Source organism: Schistocerca serialis, chromosome 1, assembly GCF_023864345.2.
Source record: "Schistocerca serialis cubense isolate TAMUIC-IGC-003099 chromosome 1, iqSchSeri2.2, whole genome shotgun sequence".
In the NCBI taxonomy this organism is placed as follows: domain Eukaryota; kingdom Metazoa; phylum Arthropoda; class Insecta; order Orthoptera; family Acrididae; genus Schistocerca; species Schistocerca serialis.
The window spans coordinates 833,892,801-833,913,217 of NC_064638.1; the positions used below are offsets into that span (position 1 = coordinate 833,892,801).

Sequence of the window (20,417 nt, forward strand, 5' to 3'; positions counted from 1 at the left end):
TCCATGATATCTTCCTCAGCAGTCAGACAGGAAGGAATGACATCTGACAGCGATCGGAACAGGTTTTGACCTGAATGTTTTAAGCCTTTCCCTGCACCCTGTCCTTTCGAGGATGAGGGTGAGAGGGCGCCGAGAGGCACTCTGCTATTCTTATACCTTCTGGATGCTCGCTGCACAACTTTTGTTGGTCTTTCCTGGTGCAGATGCTTGGATTGCTTTGTCCTTACAATTTTTCCCTTGACATGTACATGTGAAAGTACAGGTGCCTGTGGTGCATACAGGCAAACTAGGCGTCATCTGTGTCGAAGCGTCTGCCTTGGAAATAGGTTTATGCACCATAGAAGAATATGAGGTGGCAAAGACGGGGGATTTCGTCTCATTCTTTTTGGCTTCGGCTTAGATGATCTGCCTGGTAACTTATCTCCTGTATTTTGCATCTGTCAGCAAAAGCAGGGCAGTGTCGGCTCCAGACTGGGTGGTTCCAGAGCAGTTGAGGCAGATCACCGGAGACGGGGAGTCAGTCCCAGCGTCTTGAGCGGCTTTTACACAGTTCCCACAGATCGCTTCACCTACACAGCGTATGGTTGTATGGCCGAAACGCTGGCGTTTATAGCACCGCACAGGGTTTGGAATGTAAGGCCGAAAATTAAGTCGAAGGAACCTGTCCTTAAGATGTTCATGCAGTCTCGGAGAATTGAATGTGACAATGGAAGTGGCAGTCTTTTCAATTGCTCCATTATGCCTGCACGTTTTGTTGCTTCACATCGACTATTCCCTGGGATGCTCATTCTTGCTTCAGTTCTGATATGTCCATGATATCTCGGCATGTGAATGCCCTTAGCGGAGTTGAGAGAGGTGTGCATCTCAACAATGATATAGTCAATGTCTGGGACTTTTGAAGAAGGTCTACCTGCTTTGACCTGTTTCGACCAACAATGAGCCATTACACAATCGTATTATAGATTTTAATGTTCGAGCAAGGCCTTCCAAACCCTTATGGATATAAAAGGGACGCTTTTTCAAATTTCCCCTCCTTCCTCTTTATCACCAGGAATACATGGTTATTCATGACTCCTTGACCCCTGTTACTGCAGCTAAACGTATTATTATTATTATTATTATTATTATTATTATTATTATTATTATTATTAATATTATTATGAGGACTAGCCCCTCTCATTCTTTTGGCTGAATGGGTGTGAATACTCCCAGGCGATACTCCCTCCCCACTGGGAGGAGAAGATGATTTCGAAGGCTCCATCTTGGTTCCACGAGCAGCAATTGAAATAAGGGTCCACTTGGAGCCCCATGTCTCATGTGCTTGAGTAAGCACTATACAACTAGGGTGTAGCAGGTTCCCCAGAGGTTGCCCACTAACGACTTTCCACCGCAACAGCCAGGCATCCCATCAACGTGCCGCACACCTTGAGAGGGTGTTTTTTTTTCTTTTTTGGAGAGGTTTATCCCGTCCTAGCGATCCAGGCAGTGAAGCCAAGATCCCCGTTCCCTGAGAGACACAACATTCCACCACCGCGCTGCACAATGATGGCTGAAGCATGCCCATAGCTTACAGTCACGGGGGACTGGCAGCACTTACCAGTCCCCAGCGCAGGATCCCTGGGGTCGCCAAGCCCCTGAGGTCAAACAGAAAACGACGATACATTCCACATGATCGGCAGATTTAGTGCCATCATTGTAAAAAAAAAAAAAAAAAAAAGCAGCATTCTGGAACTCCATTAGAAGCAGACAGAACAAACAATGGAGCGCCATGGGAGTGATGGAGGCTTTCAGACCCTGGAAGATATTCTTTCAAATCTGGGGCCAATAAATGAAGTGGATGGGGATGGGTGATTTGGAGGGAATTGGAGAAGGACAAGCAGGGGAGATGGAATCTGTGGCAGAGAGAAGTAGAGCCTAACCAGTGAATCCATGTGAGGGCAGGCAGTTTGGGGCCTACATTCCAGAGCTGTGGAAAGAATTGGAGCGAGCACAGGAAGAGTGGTTAGTGATGACATAGGAAACCAGGAGCTGCACCACTCAACGGAAATGGGAGGGATCCCTGTCAACCAGAAGACTATTGACAGGGCTAGTGCACTGGTGATTAAATGGGTACCATGATGGTGAACTGTATCCAAGAGGAGCATCATGGAAGGAGTAGCAGATCCGTAAGCTTGTCAACAATAGCCCACATGATAGAACTAATGTTTGATAAAGACAGTGAAGGGTTGAATGATCCGGTCGTGAGAGGTGTGGCAAGGAAGCAAAGCATATAGAGTTTACGAAAACAGAACCTTCAGAATGCAGGTTGTCAAAAAGAAGACTTCAAGAAACACAACTGGGTGCCATAGTCGGGAGTTGGGTGTCGAGGCAGAGTTCTGGGGCAGGATGGACCGTATTATGGCGACAGAAACGCACCACCCTCGACTTAAGGTGACATAATTGGAAACCATACGAGAGTTTCCACGTGCAAGCGCACCAGATGTCATCCTACAGCTGTCCTAAGTGAACCTTTGGATTGACGCTACTTCGGTGATTTACGTATAAATTTCGATATTTTTATGTTCACACAGCTTTTCAGTAGTCTCCCAAGACTGACTGGGCTTGCCAGTTTCCCAGAGAGAAATTTGAGGCGGTCACTTGCAATGAAATCCGCGACCCCTGTGTTATTAGCCAAGAACGCTAACCACTACAACACTGTCAGTTTACTTATGCTATTGCAATAGTAGCTCTTACTACTGTGACATTAGCTTCGTCCTCTTTTAGAATACTGCTGCGTGGTGTGGGATCCTTACCAGATAGGACTGACGGAGTACATCAAAAAAGTTCAAAGAAGGGCAGCATGTTTTGTATTATCGCGAAATATGGGGGAGAGTGTCACTGAAATGATACTGGATTTGGGCTGGACATCATTAAAAAAAAAGGCTTTTTTCGTTGCGACGATATCTTCTCACGAAATTCCAATCACCAACTTTCTCCTCCGAATGCGAAAATATTTTGTTGACACCTACCCACATAGGGAGAAACGATCACCACGATAAAATAAGGGAAATCAGAGTTCGTACGGAAAGAAACAGATGTTCGTTCTTTCCGCGCGCTATACGAGACTGAAATAATAAAATTGTGACGTAGTTCAATGAACCCTCTGTCAGGCACTTAAATGTGATTTGCAGAGTAGAGGTAAATATAGATGTAGAGGAGACCAGAAATGCTGTATGTCGCACCAGAACATACGTGAAGACTACTGGAGAAGAGATACTTTGACAACGAGTAAACTGTAAATACAACAAAGTCAATCAACATAGCTTTGAATAAAGACACACTATCATCATGGCAAATGGGTGCTACCAGTGAAGCGTCTTTAACAGCCGATGTGAGTTTTACCATACATTTTTTGTCGTAAATGGACATCCGCTCACGTATGAAAACGAAGATGGCTGAATAGATGTCGCTTTTGTCAAGGTTCTCTAAATGTCACACAGCTCAAAAGCTGTTATTCTCAATGCCACCAGACATATGCCCAACTTTATGGGTTCTTAATGGTTTGTCAGATAGTGAAATGTAATATCAAGGACAGTGTACCGTATCTATCCAACTCTTACATATCTTCCATGAGAAGTTAACTGTCGGCCGCTGTGGCCGAGCCGTTCTACGCGCTTCAGTCGGGACTGATGACCTCAGATGTTAAGTCCCACACTGCTTAGAGCCATTTGAACCATTTGAATTTGACAAGGTTACTGGCTGGTGGTTGTTTGCTGCAGCAGACACTTGATGTTAGATACTCACGAGTTTTGGGAATTTGTCCTTGGGGAAGTTCATCTCCTGCTTGTTGATGATGCTGGGCACCTTGGCACGCTCAGCCCACGGCCAGATCATGTAATCCAACATACCAGGCCTGGTACCTGCAATGAGAATCATTGTTTCTGTTTCATCACCATACGATGTCTTACACACAAACTACCTTCAGACTCGTGCTACTTATACAAGGAAAACAGGAAGAATCTATAAAACCCGAACAAAAGCTACATCGAGGCAAGCTGTTTAAAAAATATCAATAAATCCAATTTTTATGTCCACCAAGCTGATAATTGTAACTGAATTACAGATACACAAAACAAAATCCATAGCCTACGCACATGACAAAGAAAAGAAGAAATACAGACGGCTCTTCTGCAACAATTAGAGGGGATGAAGGAAGTCTATTTTGCTGCGTTAATCATTTCAAAAATCTTTTCACGAAGTGATTATGAGTGCGTGTACTGACCTCCGAAGAAGGTGTTACCGCCAGCAACCAGCTCGTCTTCGAAAGGTTGCAGAGCAGCCACGATCTCCTCCAGGTAGTCTCCCAGCGGCCGCTTCTCCTTGCCGTAAACTGCCTCGTAGAAGATCTTCGTTACCTGCAAATAAAAGTCTACATTATAACAAGCAGAGGATCCAACAGAAAAATGTCTAGAGCACTGGCATCTATATGTAATATTGCAGATTTTGCACGAATCATCATACAAGCGCTCTTTCAGGTTTGGAAAATAGCTTTTGTCGTGCACTTCACAGTGGTTTACAGAGAACAGATATAGATGTCAAGAGAAATTTTGGTTTATAAGATCTGTTTGTAATGTATGTGGTGCAAATAAACGAGGCATTAAAGAAAATTTCTATTGGTTGGTGGGTTAAGAGGCTTAACAGCGAGACAGTCAGTCCCACAGCCAAGAGTTCATCTGAAGACGTCTGATCGAATTATGAAAGTACATGGTGATAAGATCGAGGCACTGAAAACAATAGTAGTACCAAAGCTGAGGATTGGATTGCTGCAGTTATGGGGACTAAACTGAAGTCATCAGTCCATTCTAGATGTGTCAACCCATGGAGAGTCCTCAGAGTAAGGACACAGGAGACAAATTCTGACGAACCCTATTGTAACAGTCAATAAAATCCAGAGAGAGAACCAAGTACAAGTGAGAGAGGGATAAGAGGGTGAAGGCGGGCGAGTTGTTCTGCTCAGAAAGCAGCTGGAGGGTCTGGGACACACGTGACGGAAGATGGACACACTTCATCCGACCAATGTTTCCTCGCGCTCTAGTATTAGATAAACAATAATGCAGGAAACTTTGTAGAATCTCAGCATAGAAACCAACGACGATGTGAGAGTAAGCCAACAGACATAAAAGAGTAAGTATAGTTAAAGGAAGGTGGAAAGGATAGGAGCCAGGCGAGACCACTGAACAAGAGCAGCCTTGGCCTCCTGAGTTGGATCAGGTGAGAGTGCACCCCTCTAGTCCCTCAAGTGGCTGATGAGGCCAATGTGCTCTACCTCGTGAGTAAAACGTAAAACGAGATCAACTGTTCTGCCACCTTCCACTAGCACCAGCGCAGCGAGTCAGCCAGTTCTAGTTTTTACTGTATGATGGCTGAAATAGGGCACTCCAGTAGGATGTGGGCCTGTCAGACTGGTACCAAACCAACACTGGAATGGATCCTCACATAATAGAATGTGGCCATAGATTAGACTTAAGTGGCCAATGTGGAGTCAGCAGAGAACGGTAGCTTCCCTTTGAGAAGCAGGGAGGGAGGACTGGTACATGGGTGATGTGGCCATTATTGCTCACAGTTTCTTTGGAGAAACCAGGGCACAGCAATGTGAGTTCCAAGCCTCCAACAACCAATGGCATAAAGCTGACCAAAGATCTGGTTCTGATACCCCCATCGCCAAAGTAAGAATCCTGGTAGCCCACCGCCAACCCGTCAGCAAATTCTTTCCCTGGGATCTCAATGTGACTGTCGAGACAAAGACAGGCAACCCCCCCAGCTTTATGGAAGCCAGAAAGGAGCTCTTAGATAGTCATGACCAAGGATCTCAAGGGTAGTACTGGTTGATTGACTGAAGACTTCTACTGATTAAGAACGTCTTTCTGGTGCAATGACGAACATGCTTGAGGGCTCGACTCATGGCCACCAGTTATGCAGTAATTTTACTGTATACATTCGGTAGGGAACGTTGTTCATTGCATCCTGCATATGTGTAGACATAACTGGTTCGTCCATTGACCAAAGAGCTGTCAGTGTATATCACTTCCAAACGCAGTAATGCATCAATGATGGTCAGCAAGAGGCGCCGAGAAACAGTGACATGAAAAGAATCTTTCAGTCCAAAGGATACGTTGAGACAGATCCGAGGAAGGGTGCATAGCATAGGAGCATACATGAGTCGTTCCTGACAAGAGGCGACCGTGGAGAAGTTTTAGTTCAGAGCAAAGACACTGCATCTGAGCTGTGATTGTGACTCCAATTCTGGGCCGCTGTTTCAGGAAAAAGTTGTCCAGAAGTGGAGCGATGGGGGTGAGGATGGCAGCAACTGTGTATCACAGAATTCAGCAGCATTTCTTGGCATCCTATCTGTAGTGATGGGAACCCAGCCTCTGTCAGTTGTTCACAGGGTTAGTCAGAGCCACCTGTTGCAAGCCAGACCCAGGCAGCAGAGTCCATCGCTGAACTATGTGCCAGACAACCAGAATCAAAACTGGACAGGTTGAAAGCTTTTTACAGCTGCCGATATGTAGAGTAGTCTGCACACCAGCTGCCGTTACTGAGGCAGTGGAGAGTATTAAGATGTAACCAGCACATTCATATAAGCTGGCCAATATGGGAAAGGCATGTCAACTAGCTATCTATGACTGATTCCAAAAAGCGATAAAACTCTACCACATTGAGAAACTGGTCATCAAGGTAGAGTTCTGGCTGTAGTTGACAATACAAAAGCATGCATGATACATGTCTTGGTAGCTGGAAACAGGAAGCCATGTGTGAGAGCCTAGGACTGCACCTTTCATATGGCACTCTGCAGCCAGCATTCAGTAACATCCACGCTGGCAGAGCAATAGTAAATGCAAAAATCGCTAGCATATGGGGGAAGGTGACACTATATCAGCATGTGCAGCTATTCCACTGACAGCCATTAGAGAAAGGGGCACAATCAATAGAGCCCTAGAGGACCCTATTCTCTTGTATATGGCTGAGTATTGTCGGGAGCACTAACTTGAAATCTGAAAGTATGGTGTGACAAGAAGTTCCACACAAAAATTGTGAGTGTGCCCCAGAGACCCTAATCTCATAGGGTAACAAGAATGTTATGATGCCACATGGGGTCATAAGCCCTCTGCAGGTCAAAGTTGATTGGACAGTAGATTCCAGGCACACCAAGTTGTCAGTAGTGGAATGATCCTGGGATAGACACTGACATAATGTTGGTAATACACTTTTAGGTATTTGAGCATTTGGCTGTGGATGTGGTCTGGCTCTGGGGCCACATCAGCACGAAGGGCTAGGACCACTGAGGAATTCCCACTCACTAAATGGTTGAACCATATGGCTGTAGGTGATGTGCATTGAAAGATAAGTGAATTCATTCCACTCTTTGAGGAAATGAAATGCAGGCTGACAGTTCTCAGACATACAGGCTAGAGAAAATTGCAGAGAAGTGCATTTGGCGACAACATCTGGGTCAATGTAGACAATTCCATTCAGGGAGACACCAATAAGACTTCTGGGGGACTTGTTTCCTTAGCGGCATGAAACCTTTGCCCAAACCACGAAAGAAGGGGTACATAGTGAAATGATAGCAGCACACTGTTCCTAATGTTATTGTTTTTTTCAATTTATTAGGTGACAGACCTGGGCACACCACCATTAAAAGAAAATAAGGTGATCCATTGATGGATGTGATTTACAGCGATGGAGAGCCCATCTGTGACCTTTAATGCCCACAGTGATTTCTGATCAAGTTAATGTCTTCCAATGAAAGTATACAAAGGAATAGAGAATCGCTAAGTCTGCTGTCAATAGAATAGCTGCAATTGTGCTCTAGTCAAAAAAGCTAAGGGCGATGGCAGAGGCAAAGGCGTCCTTGTCAGCAGTGTTGAGAGGCCATCCAGGTTGACACCCAGGTGAGTGATGCTGAGGAGGGACAGGACTATAGGGAAATTAATGCCAGACAAGTAGTCGCGGACTCTCAAGTGGGTTGAGGGAGGGACAACACCAGGGCTGCAAATGTGAAGACCAGTGACCAAGTAATCCCAATACGCACATTCAACTTTGTGTGGACCCAGTATTGAACAGAAAAGATAAAACTCTTAGCACATTTTCAATAGCGTTACTATGGCCAGTGGTCTTAGTACCACCCCAGAAATGGTTGTGGGCATTTAAGTCACTCGAACTGGGAAAGACTGGGCGAGCTGAGAAATCCATACAGAAAATTCTATGTGAAACACTTAACTGTCAGGAGGGTGATAAACATTACAGACCGTAAAATCCAGAGACATCCTCACACAGACTGCCTCAGTCTCCAAAGACATACAAAGTGGCTCTTGCTCACTGTAAAGAGTCCAAAATATATGTATAAGTTCTGCCTAACGCTCTGTCTTAGTCAACACGATTATTAAAGTAGTCCCAATAGCTGTGGAGGATAAGAGGTTCACAATGCTGGGAAGCAGGTTTTCTTGAGAGTAATGTAGGAAGCAGGGGAAACTTAAGAGTACGTAGCTCAGCCAGATGGTGGAAAAACCCGCTACAGTTCCACAGGAGGATCATGCTGTTACTATCCTGTGGGACCAAGAAGGTGGGTCATACAGTAGGGTCTTCCAGTTGCAAGGGTATGACATCAATACACATCAATTCTGAATAATGTCATATAGGGTGATATGGTGCCACAGGGGCCACTGACACCTTTACCTGAGGTACTGAGATATAATGTATGGGGGTACAGTAGCACTGGGACTACCAGTACCTCCATCTTTGAGTTATGTGTTTCTAGGATATTTTTATGTTTGTGATTGTCTGTCCTAGCCTGACTTCAGATCAACCAAACCCTGGTAGGTGAGCATCCTGAGTTACCCCTTTGTAATGAGAGATGCTGGAGGAAGGGTTGCAACTTTGGTGGCGAGTTGAGTTCGACATCCCTAGCAGTCAGCAGGTGGGAAGTTGATGCTCCCAAAGTGGGTGTAAGAGAAACAGTAGAATGGGGCTCCCAAGCAACAGTTAATGGATGTAGTCAGCTGGCCCCAAGAACCCAATGTGGTAGGCATGAAGGGCGAGGATAGCACTACTGGTGAGGGTGACATATCCATAGTGAATGTCATTGTCATATGTAAATGATGAAGACGATCATATTTCTTCTTGGCCTCCTGATACACGACTTACTCAAGGGACTTGTATAGAGGGACTGATAGGGCTTGTGTTACAATATGAAAACATGTGCCCAGATCTCATGCGTTGAAGCATCACATGTAAGGTTCCGGAAGGTATTGATGCACCATTGCCTTGACCTCTTCAGGTAACAAGCACTCTTCGAGGACCAGAATGAAGACACGAGTATCAAACCTATTGTCATCTGGTCCATGCTGGATACAGACAGAATGCACATCTCGACGCTTCACATTTACACTATAAAAAGAGGTCTTAGTGGATATGATACCCTGTACAATGCTGAGACTTACGGGGGACGGGGGGGTGGGGGGGGGGTGATAGTTGCAGAAATGTCCCACAGCTTTTTACAGGCAACATTCGCAGCTGAGCAGAGGATGCCTTTCTAATCAGAACTGAACCACTTGATTTCCAAAATCGCTGCTGTTTCTGCCCCAAATCCATCGTCATCGTGAGCATCATCGTCATTGTGATCATCATGATCATCGTCATCATCATCGTCATCATCATCATCGTCATCATCATCGTCATCATCATCATCGTGATCATCATCGTCATCATCATCATCGTCATCGTGATCATCATCGTCATCGTGATCATCATCATCGTCATCGTGATCATCATCATCGTCATCGTGATCATCATCATCGTCATCGTGATCATCATCATCGTCATCGTGATCATCATCATCGTCATCGTGATCATCATCATCGTCATCGTGATCATCATCATCGTCATCGTGATCATCATCATCGTCATCGTGATCATCATCATCGTCATCGTGATCATCATCATCGTCATCGTGATCATCATCATCGTCATCGTGATCATCATCATCGTCATCGTGATCATCATCATCGTCATCGTGATCATCATCATCGTCATCATCGTGATCATCATCATCGTCATCATCGTGATCATCATCATCGTCATCATCGTGATCATCATCATCGTCATCATCGTGATCATCATCATCGTCATCATGTTGATCATCATCATCGTCATCATCGTGATCATCATCATCGTCATCATCGTGATCATCATCATCATCGTCATCATCGTGATCATCATCATCATCGTCATCATCGTGATCATCATCATCGTCATCATCGTGATCATCATCATCGTCATCATCGTGATCATCATCATCGTCATCATCGTGATCATCATCATCGTCATCATCGTGATCATCATCATCGTGATCATCGTGATCATCATCATCGTGATCATCGTGATCATCGTGATCATCGTGATCATCGTGATCATCGTGATCATCGTGATCATCGTGATCGTCATCATCGTGATCATCGTGATCATCGTGATCATCGTGATCATCGTGATCATCGTGATCATCGTGATCATCGTGATCATCGTGATCATCGTGATCATCGTGATCATCGTGATCATCGTGATCATCGTGATCATCGTGATCGTCATCATCGTGATCGTCATCATCGTGATCGTCATCATCGTGATCGTCATCATCGTGATCGTCATCATCGTGATCGTCATCATCGTGATCGTCATCATCGTGATCGTCATCATCGTGATCGTCATCATCGTGATCGTCATCATCGTGATCGTCATCATCGTGATCGTCATCATCGTGATCGTCATCATCGTGATCGTCATCATCGTGATCGTCATCATCGTGATCGTCATCATCGTGATCGTCATCATCGTGATCGTCATCATCGTGATCGTCATCATCGTGATCGTCATCATCGTGATCATCACCGTGATCATCATCGTGATCATCACCGTGATCATCATCGTGATCATCACCGTGATCATCATCGTGATCATCACCGTCATCATCATCGTCATCATCACCGTCATCATCATCGTCATCATCACCGTGATCATCATCATCGTCATCATCACCGTGATCATCATCATCGTCATCATCACCGTGATCATCATCATCATCATCATCATCACCGTGATCATCATCATCATCATCATCACCGTGATCATCATCATCATCATCATCATCACCGTGATCATCATCATCATCATCATCATCACCGTGATCATCATCATCATCATCACCGTGATCATCATCATCATCATCACCGTGATCATCATCATCATCATCACCGTGATCATCATCATCATCATCACCGTGATCATCATCATCATCATCACCGTGATCATCATCATCATCATCACCGTGATCATCATCATCATCATCATCGTGATCATCATCATCATCATCATCGTGATCATCATCATCATCATCATCGTGATCATCATCATCATCATCATCGTGATCATCATCATCATCATCATCGTGATCATCATCATCATCATCATCGTGATCATCATCATCATCATCATCGTGATCATCATCATCATCATCATCGTGATCATCATCATCATCATCATCGTGATCATCATCATCATCATCATCGTGATCATCATCATCATCATCATCGTGATCATCATCATCATCATCATCGTGATCATCATCATCATCATCATCGTGATCATCATCATCATCATCATCGTGATCATCATCATCATCATCATCGTGATCATCATCATCATCGTGATCATCATCATCATCGTGATCATCATCATCATCGTGATCATCATCATCATCGTGATCATCATCATCATCGTGATCATCATCATCATCGTGATCATCATCATCATCGTGATCATCATCATCATCGTGATCATCATCATCATCGTGATCATCATCATCATCGTGATCATCATCATCATCGTGATCATCATCATCATCGTGATCATCATCATCATCGTGATCATCATCATCATCGTGATCATCATCATCATCGTGATCATCATCATCATCGTGATCATCATCATCATCGTGATCATCATCATCATCGTGATCATCATCATCATCGTGATCATCATCATCATCGTGATCATCATCATCATCGTGATCATCATCATCATCGTGACCATCATCATCGTGACCATCATCATCGTGACCATCATCATCGTGACCATCATCATCGTGACCATCATCATCGTGACCATCATCATCGTGACCATCATCATCGTGACCATCATCATCGTGACCATCATCATCGTGACCATCATCATCGTGACCATCATCATCGTGACCATCATCATCGTGACCATCATCATCGTGACCATCATCATCGTGACCATCATCATCGTGACCATCATCATCGTGACCATCATCATCGTGACCATCATCATCGTGACCATCATCATCGTGACCATCATCATCGTGATCATCATCATCATCATCGTGATCATCATCATCATCATCGTGATCATCATCATCATCATCGTGATCATCATCATCATCATCGTGATCATCATCATCATCATCGTGATCATCATCATCATCATCATCGTGATCATCATCATCTAAGACTGATTATGCCTTTCAGCGTTCAGTCTGGAGCATAGCCCCCTTATAAAATTCCTCCATGATCCCCTATTCAGTGCCAACATTGGTGCCTCTTCTGATGTTAAACCTATTACTTCAAAATCATTCTTAACCGAATCCAGGTACCTTCTCCTTGGTCTGCCCCGACTCCTCCTACCCTCTACTGCTGAAGCCATGAGTCTCTTGGGTAACCTTGCTTCTCCCATGCGTGTAACATGACCCCACCATCTAAGCCTGTTCGCCCCGACTGCTACATCTATAGAGTTCATTCCCAGTTTTTCATTGATTTCCTCATTGTGGACACCCTCCTGCCATTGTTCCCATCTACTAGTACCTGCAATCATCCTAGCTACTTTCATATCCGTAACCTCAACCTTGTTGATAAGGTAACCTGAATCCACCCAGCTTTCGCTCCCATACAACAAAGTTGGTCGGAAGATTGAACGGTGCACAGATAACTTAGTCTTGGTACTGACTTCCTTCTTGCAGAAGAGAGTAGATCGTAGCTGAGCGTTCACTGCATTAGCTTTGCTACACCTCGCTTCCAGTTCTTTCACTATGTTGCCATCCTGTGAGAATATGCATCGTAAGTACTTGAAACCGTCCACCTGTTCTAACTGTTCTAACTGTTCCTCCTATTTGGCACTCAATCCGTTTATATTTCTTTCCCACTGACATTACTTTCGTTTTGGAGATCATATCATAGTCCTTACATTTCTGATCTAGCTCTGAAATATTACTTTGCAAACTTTCAGTCGAATCTGCCATCACAACTAAGTCATCCACATATGCAACACGGTTCATGGTGTGGGTTCCTCTAGTCATGACTTAGTTCATGAACCACGGGCAACGTATGAGTGGCCAAGTAAGTGGTCCCGACAGTCGGGATACCAGTTACTTTGGAATAAGGCTGGGCATCTGGGACATATTCTGAGTCGTGGTCACCTTTGGGCTCATACGGCAAAGACTACCAAATCCACTGGTTAGTCCCTCAACCGTTAGGGGTAAAACCTAATGGGACTCGGGGCAAGTAAGGCTAGCAACCTGCTTCCCTGGTACTTTAATTATGATGCTGGCAACAATCAGAAATGCCTCAAGGTGCTCAACAAAGAATAATGACTCTTTGGTGAAAGAGGAACATCCGTCAGTCCTAGAGCAAACTAAGTATTGTGGGTAGTATTTCTCCCCTTGCCTCCTAGCTTAACGTTCCTTCCACGGCATTGTCGGGGAAGGAAATGTTATGGGGTCATATCCTCCCATATTACAGTTTTCCTTTGCTTCAGAAGAAACTGCCCAGCTTCATTTGCCTTTCATCCGCTTTGCTGCCACCTACTCCAAATAGCTATTCTCCCCACAGGTGCCACCCAGTCAAAGCAAAAAACACGATCTGGCTGGTCAAATGTTTCCTGTGTCCACATGCCCAAGCCACGATGGGCATATGCTCCTTGGCATACGTGAAGAGTTTCCAGCTCAGGAACCAATAATGCGATCCCTGCGTTGTCAGGGGTTACAACCCTGCAGGTACTTAAGGACACGCCCGCACACGTACACTGAAAGCGAGGGTGCAAAGATAGAAAGACACTACGTGTCGAACGAACACAGTGTTGGGAGATCTTCCTTGCACGATCTGTACTTCTGTAAAACTTTGAAATTAGGTCAAACAATGAGGATCATATCGCTGATTTCTTCGGGAATGCAGCAGAAGTTTCGCTGGGAAGACTACGCATTCTCCGTATAGTTCCGATCTCCATGCTATTTCCGTAGTTTTGGAACTCTGGAGAAAGACATTCGTAGCCATCGATTTGCTTCCAACGAAAAGGCTCAGGCCTGGGTATGATTATGGATACGTAAGCAAGTGCATGAGCAGATCTTGCATCACAGTGGGATCGTGTGTTAACAGTTGCGATTACTTCTGAAATAATCAGTTTACTTTTTTTCATATGTGTCGTTTTCATTTAACTGCTTCCTATACAATATAATTTATGTCATGGCAGTTAGTAGAACGACACTGCACTGTGGTTGACACAGACACACTTATTAGGCACACTTATTAGGCACACTTATTAGGCACACTTATTAGGCACACTTATTACGCACACTTATTACGCACACTTATTACGCACACTTATTACGCACACTTATTACGCACACTTATTACGCACACTTATTACGCACACTTATTACGCACACTTATTACGCACACTTATTACGCACACTTATTACGCACACTTATTACGCACACTTATTACGCACACTTATTACGCACACTTATTACGCACACTTATTACGCACACTTATTACGCACACTTATTACGCACACTTATTACGCACACTTATTACGCACACTTATTACGCACACTTATTACGCACACTTATTACGCACACTTATTACGCACACTTATTACGCACACTTATTACGCACACTTATTACGCACACTTATTACGCACACTTATTACGCACACTTATTAGGCACACTTATTACGCACACTTATTAGGCACACTTATTACGCACACTTATTAGGCACACTTATTAGGCACACTTATTAGGCACACTTATTAGGCACACTTATTAGGCACACTTATAAACGGTACGCCAACATGACAGACTTTTTGATAATTTAGGATGAAAAGGAGAAATTAGAGTTTAGCGTCCTGTTGGGAACTAAGTAAATGGAGGCAGCACAAACTCAGACAAGCTTAGAAAAGGATAGCCACCGTGTCTCTCTCACAGGACTCATCCACGATTTTGTCTTCAGCTATTGAGGGAACCCGTCGAAAATCCAGAATCAATGTATAGAACCGCCCCTCACTCTCCTCCTCCTCCTCCTCCTCATGTACGCTAGTCAAGTATTTTAGCCATTTCACCAACGCGGCCGGTCGTGTCAAAGGATACCCATGCTATTTCGTCTCCAGCGTAGAGGAATACATTTTGCAACAGCCCTAAAACAGTTTTCGATGGTGATAGCTACCCGAAGCTGGGAATATGAACATGTTTGTGATTATTTACGATCCTGACGGCTCAAAATATGGCTAGCTCTACGAAGACTCAGCAGCGACAGCATTCTGAGTTGAGTGAAATATTGCTACATTTACTGTTTATAGTGGGTATTTCACCGCCAGCGACGCGTTATGGTGAATGCAAACTAATTTCTCCCGCAGTATCGCGTGATATGAAGTTCCACCACCAAGCGAAAACTTCAAATGGGTAAACTTTGCTTCTCATACGCGCAGTTCTTAAGTGAAACAGGCTCGTTAAATAGCTTCGAAGTTTTTAGCTTCTTATGGAAAAGCTATACTATCTCGTGAAAACTTCTCCAGCGAAGTATTACCGTTAAGCAATACTTACATCGTCACGCATTGGTGCCAAGCACTGGGAGTAAAGAAAAATATATACGTGCTGCACACTTTAGACACGTGCTGCATCCTTAACGCATTCTACGACGCCTAAACTTGAGATCATAAAAAGCATTTCATTAACACGTGGGTTTTCCGACATTTAAAAGTACGAATGTGTATTTGTATTACCGCAGAAGCCTGAAAAGCATTTACTCTGCCTTAAGGATGCTTTCTGGATTATATACACTACTGCCCATTAAAATTGCTACACCACGAAGATAACGTGCTACAGACGCGAAATTTAACCGACAGGAAGAAGTTGCTGTGATGTGCAAATGATTGCTCTGAAAAGCTATTCACACAAGGTTGGCGCCGGTGGCGACACCTACAACGTGCTCACATGAGGAAAGTTTCAACTGATTTCTCATACACAAACAGCAGTTGACCGACGTTGCCTGGTGAAACGTAGTTGTGATGCCTCGTATAAGGAAGAGAAATGCGTACCATCACGTTTACGACTTTGATAAAGGTCGAATTGTACCCTATCACGAATGCGTTTTATCGTATCCGCGACATTGCTGGTCGCGTTGGTCGAGATCCAATGATTGTTAGCAGAATATGGAATCGGTGGGTTCAGGAGGGTAATACGGAACGCCGTGCTGGATCCCAACGGCCTCTTATCACTAGCAGTCGAGATGACAGGCACCTTATCCGCATGGCTGTAGCGGATCGTGCAGCCACGTCTCGATCCCTGAGTCAACAGATGGGGGCGTTTGCAAGACAATAACCATCTGCACGAACAGTTCGACGACGTTTGCAGCAGCATGGACTATCAGCTCGGAGACCATGGCTGCGGTTACCCTTGACGCTGCATCATAGACAGGAGCGCCTGCGATGGTGTACTCAACGACGAACCTGGGTGCACGAATGGCAAAACGTCATTTTTTCGGATGAATCCAGGTTCTCTTTTCAGAATCATGATGGTCGCATCCGTGTTCGGTGAACGCACATTGGAAGCGTGTATTCGTCATCGCCATACTGGCGTATCACCCGGCGTGATGGTGTGGGGTGCGATTGGTTACACGTCACGGTCACCTCTTGTTCGCAGTGACGGCACTTTGAACAGTGGACGTTACATTTCAATGTGTTACGACCCGTGGCTCTACCCTTCATTCGATCCCTGCGAAACCCTACATTTCAGCAGAATAATGCACGACAGCATGTTGCAGGTTCTGGATACAGAAAATGTTCGACTTTTGCCCTGGCCAGCACATTCTCCATATCTCTCACCAATTGAAAACGTCTGGTCAATGGTGGCTGAGCAACTGGCTCGTCACAATACGCTAGTCACTACTTTTGATGAACTGTGGTATCGTGTTGAAGCTGCATGGGCAGCTGTACCCGTTCACACCATCCAAGCTCTGCTTGACTCAATGCCCAGGCGTATTAAGACCGTTATTACGGCCAGAGGTGTTTGTTCTGGGCACTGATTTCTCAGGATCTATGCACCCAAACTACTTGAAAATGTAATCATGTCAGGTATAGTATAATATATTAGTCCAATGAATACCCGTTTATCATCTGCATTTCTCCTTGGTGAAGCAATTTTAATGGCCGACGGTAACAATATGCATCTCTAAGATTTTCCGCATTTCGCAATGCGCTCGGAGTAACAGGTGCCGTTTCAACTGTCAGAAAGATTTGGTAGCTACATGGTGAAACACTTTTCCCACACATATCGTTAAGGTTACTGCATTCTACTGCTGAAGGCTAGTAGCGGTACAGAAGCCCATAAGAGAAAAGTGAGAGTGAGAAGACTAATCCATTTTCTTTCCCCGGAGCTCCCTAGTCTTCCAATTTAAATCTGCCCGACGCGACTTTCCTGAGTTCATAAAACACAATGATCGCAATAATTGCGGCATAGGGCGAAAACTCATTGCTATTACTCTTAACATTAAAAGTGCTTTAACTTCACTTGTGTCTTAATACTATTGAGAAAGCTAAGGTGTGGCGCTCAACTCGTGAACGGGTTCTTGGCCTGACTGCAGGCTTCAGTAGAATTTTTCGTTCGCGGTGACACTGGTAGGGGGAAATTAGCGAGCCCATTGCCCTGCCCATGATTTAGCCTGGGAAACATCCCAGTTATACAGTTTAATAGTAGGTCGAGTGGACCTGAGGCCGTCTTGGAGGGACTGTAACGAGAAGTGGTAAAACATGAGCAAGAGTGCGCTGACTGTCTTACTTCTGCATTCTTTCAAGGGAGTTTAGCTGGCAGGACACAACAGCGTACTGCGTATTCGTCCGCGCGACCGAATACACGTAGGTCAGGGGGGAATGGGGGAACACTTGCTTTCAATAGTGCCAGATCGATGCAGTGCGGTTAATTAGGGTAAGGCCATTCAAGACGTTTACTATGTTCGATACATCCATTGTCCGGAACGTTAATTACGTTCCTAGAAATTCCAGTTCAGAATTATGGGGGAGATTTGTGAGTAACAAAGTCAGAACTAACGCATGGCAATTCAGAAATAGCATACCACAGTTTGACACTGGATACTAGAACTGAAATTTCGGTGGTGAGTTGCAAAATAAAGAAAAACACCTCTGCTCAGTAGCCATCAAACGACTATGCACCACAAATGTTGGCATGGTGAACATAGATCAGCAATGACTGGAAGAGGATGAGATGCGTTGCATTGGCTACTTTCTCTACTGCGAGATGTTGCTCTGGTTTTTTTGCTTGTTTTTGTTTTGTTTTTGGTTTTTTGGGCCAAAACTGCTATGGTCATTAGCGCCCAGTCTGCGACTTATGAAAAGGTAAAAAACGAAAATGGAAACCAGCAGAAATGGGAACGAAACTCAAAAAATTGGAGAAACTAAAAGCAGAGGGAAAGCTTAAAAAACCACTACAGAAAGGGGTTGGTTGTCCCCAAAAAGAGCTTCAAATGACTGACACATCTCACTGGCACTAATAACTCGAGAACGCGATCGGCTGAGCGCGTGTCATCTGCTAAAATGGACGATATTTCAGGCGACAGCTGTATACGGGCGCGTAACGGGGTAAAATAGGGACACTCAAGTAAAAGGTGTCTTACCGTCTACAGCTAAGAGCAGTGGGGACAAAGTGGGGGAGGATCGCCGCTTAAAAGTTGTCGATGGCTAAAAAGACAGTGCCCTATCCGGAGTCTAGTTAAAATTACCTCCTCCCGACGACGCATTCGGGAGGAAGAGGTCCAAGCACAGAAGAGCTTTCACGTCTCGCAATTTATTATGGGGAAGTGTCGACCAATGTGCATGCCATAAAAGAACAACCCGACGACATAAAATACTCCGTAGATCGGCGAAAGGAATCGTGCGAATAGCTGGCCGAAGAAGAGAGACTGCAGCCTTGGCCGCTATATCGGCCGCCTCATTTCCACAGATACCAACGTATCCTGGGATCCAGAGGAACGTCACCGAGACGCCCCCCAAGTGGAGCAAGTGGAGGCAGTCCTGAATCCGGTGGACCAGAGGGTGGACAGGGTACAGAGCTTGGAGACTGAGGAGAGAGCTGAGAGAATCTGAACAGATAACATACTGTATCCGCTGATGGCGACGGATGTATTGGACAGCCTGGAGACCAGCGTAAAGCTCCGCAGTATAAACCGAACACTGGTCGGGAAGCCGAAATCGATTTGGGGTGTCGCCAACAATATAGGCACACCCTACACCAAACGATGTTTTTGAGCCGTCAGTGTAAATAAATGTGGCTTCCTTCATTTGTGCACATAGAGCAGAAAATGCCTGACGATAAACAAGTGAAGGGGTACCATCATTGGAAAACTGAAAAAGGTCACGGAGCAGGCAGGTCCGGGGACGGAGCCAAGGTGGTGCTGTACCCCAAGTTGTCAAGAAAGTTTTAGGAAGGCGGAAGGAAAGAACGGAGCAGTTGACGGAAGCGGACTCCCAGTGGTAGTAGGGAGGAAGGGCGGCCTGCATACCCTAAATCCAAGGAGGCGTCGAAAAAAATGTCATGGGCCGGATTAAGAGGCTTGGAAGACAGATGGCTAGCATAACGACTTAGGACAGCTTGCCGATTGGACAGCCGAGGTTCAGCAGTCTCAGCATAAAGGCTTTCCACAGGGCTGGTGTAAAAAGCTCCAGACACTAAACGTAATCCACGGTGGTGGATAGAGTCGAGACGCCGAAGAATAGACGGCCGAGCAGAGGAGTAAACTATGCTGGCATAGTCCGATTTCGAGCGCACTAAGGCGCGATAGAGGCGGAGAAGGACCACTCGGTCCGCTCCCCAGGAGGTACCATTCACGACACGGAGGGTGTTTAGGGATCGCAGGCAGCGAGACGAAAGACAGGAAACGTGGGAGGACCAGCACAGTTTTCTGTCAAACATAAGACCCAAGAATTTAGCGACGTCCGAAAACGGAAGGTTGACGGGTCCTAGATGTAAGGAAGGTGGGATAAACTCCGTACGACGCCGAAAATTAACACAAACGGTCT

At 45.1% G+C, this 20,417-nt stretch overlaps 1 protein-coding gene across 1 annotated transcript in view; it reads right to left on the bottom strand.

Moving 5' to 3' along the window:
• LOC126458341 (pyrimidodiazepine synthase-like) overlaps positions 1-20,417 on the bottom strand; it is an 88,477-nt gene that overhangs the window by 13,076 nt on the left and 54,984 nt on the right. The window contains exons 3-4 of the mRNA XM_050095309.1: positions 4,262-4,394; positions 3,784-3,899 (exon numbers count right to left, since the gene is read on the bottom strand). Of these exons, the coding sequence (XP_049951266.1) occupies positions 3,784-3,899; positions 4,262-4,394 (249 nt within the window). The remainder of the gene's footprint in view (positions 1-3,783; positions 3,900-4,261; positions 4,395-20,417) is intronic.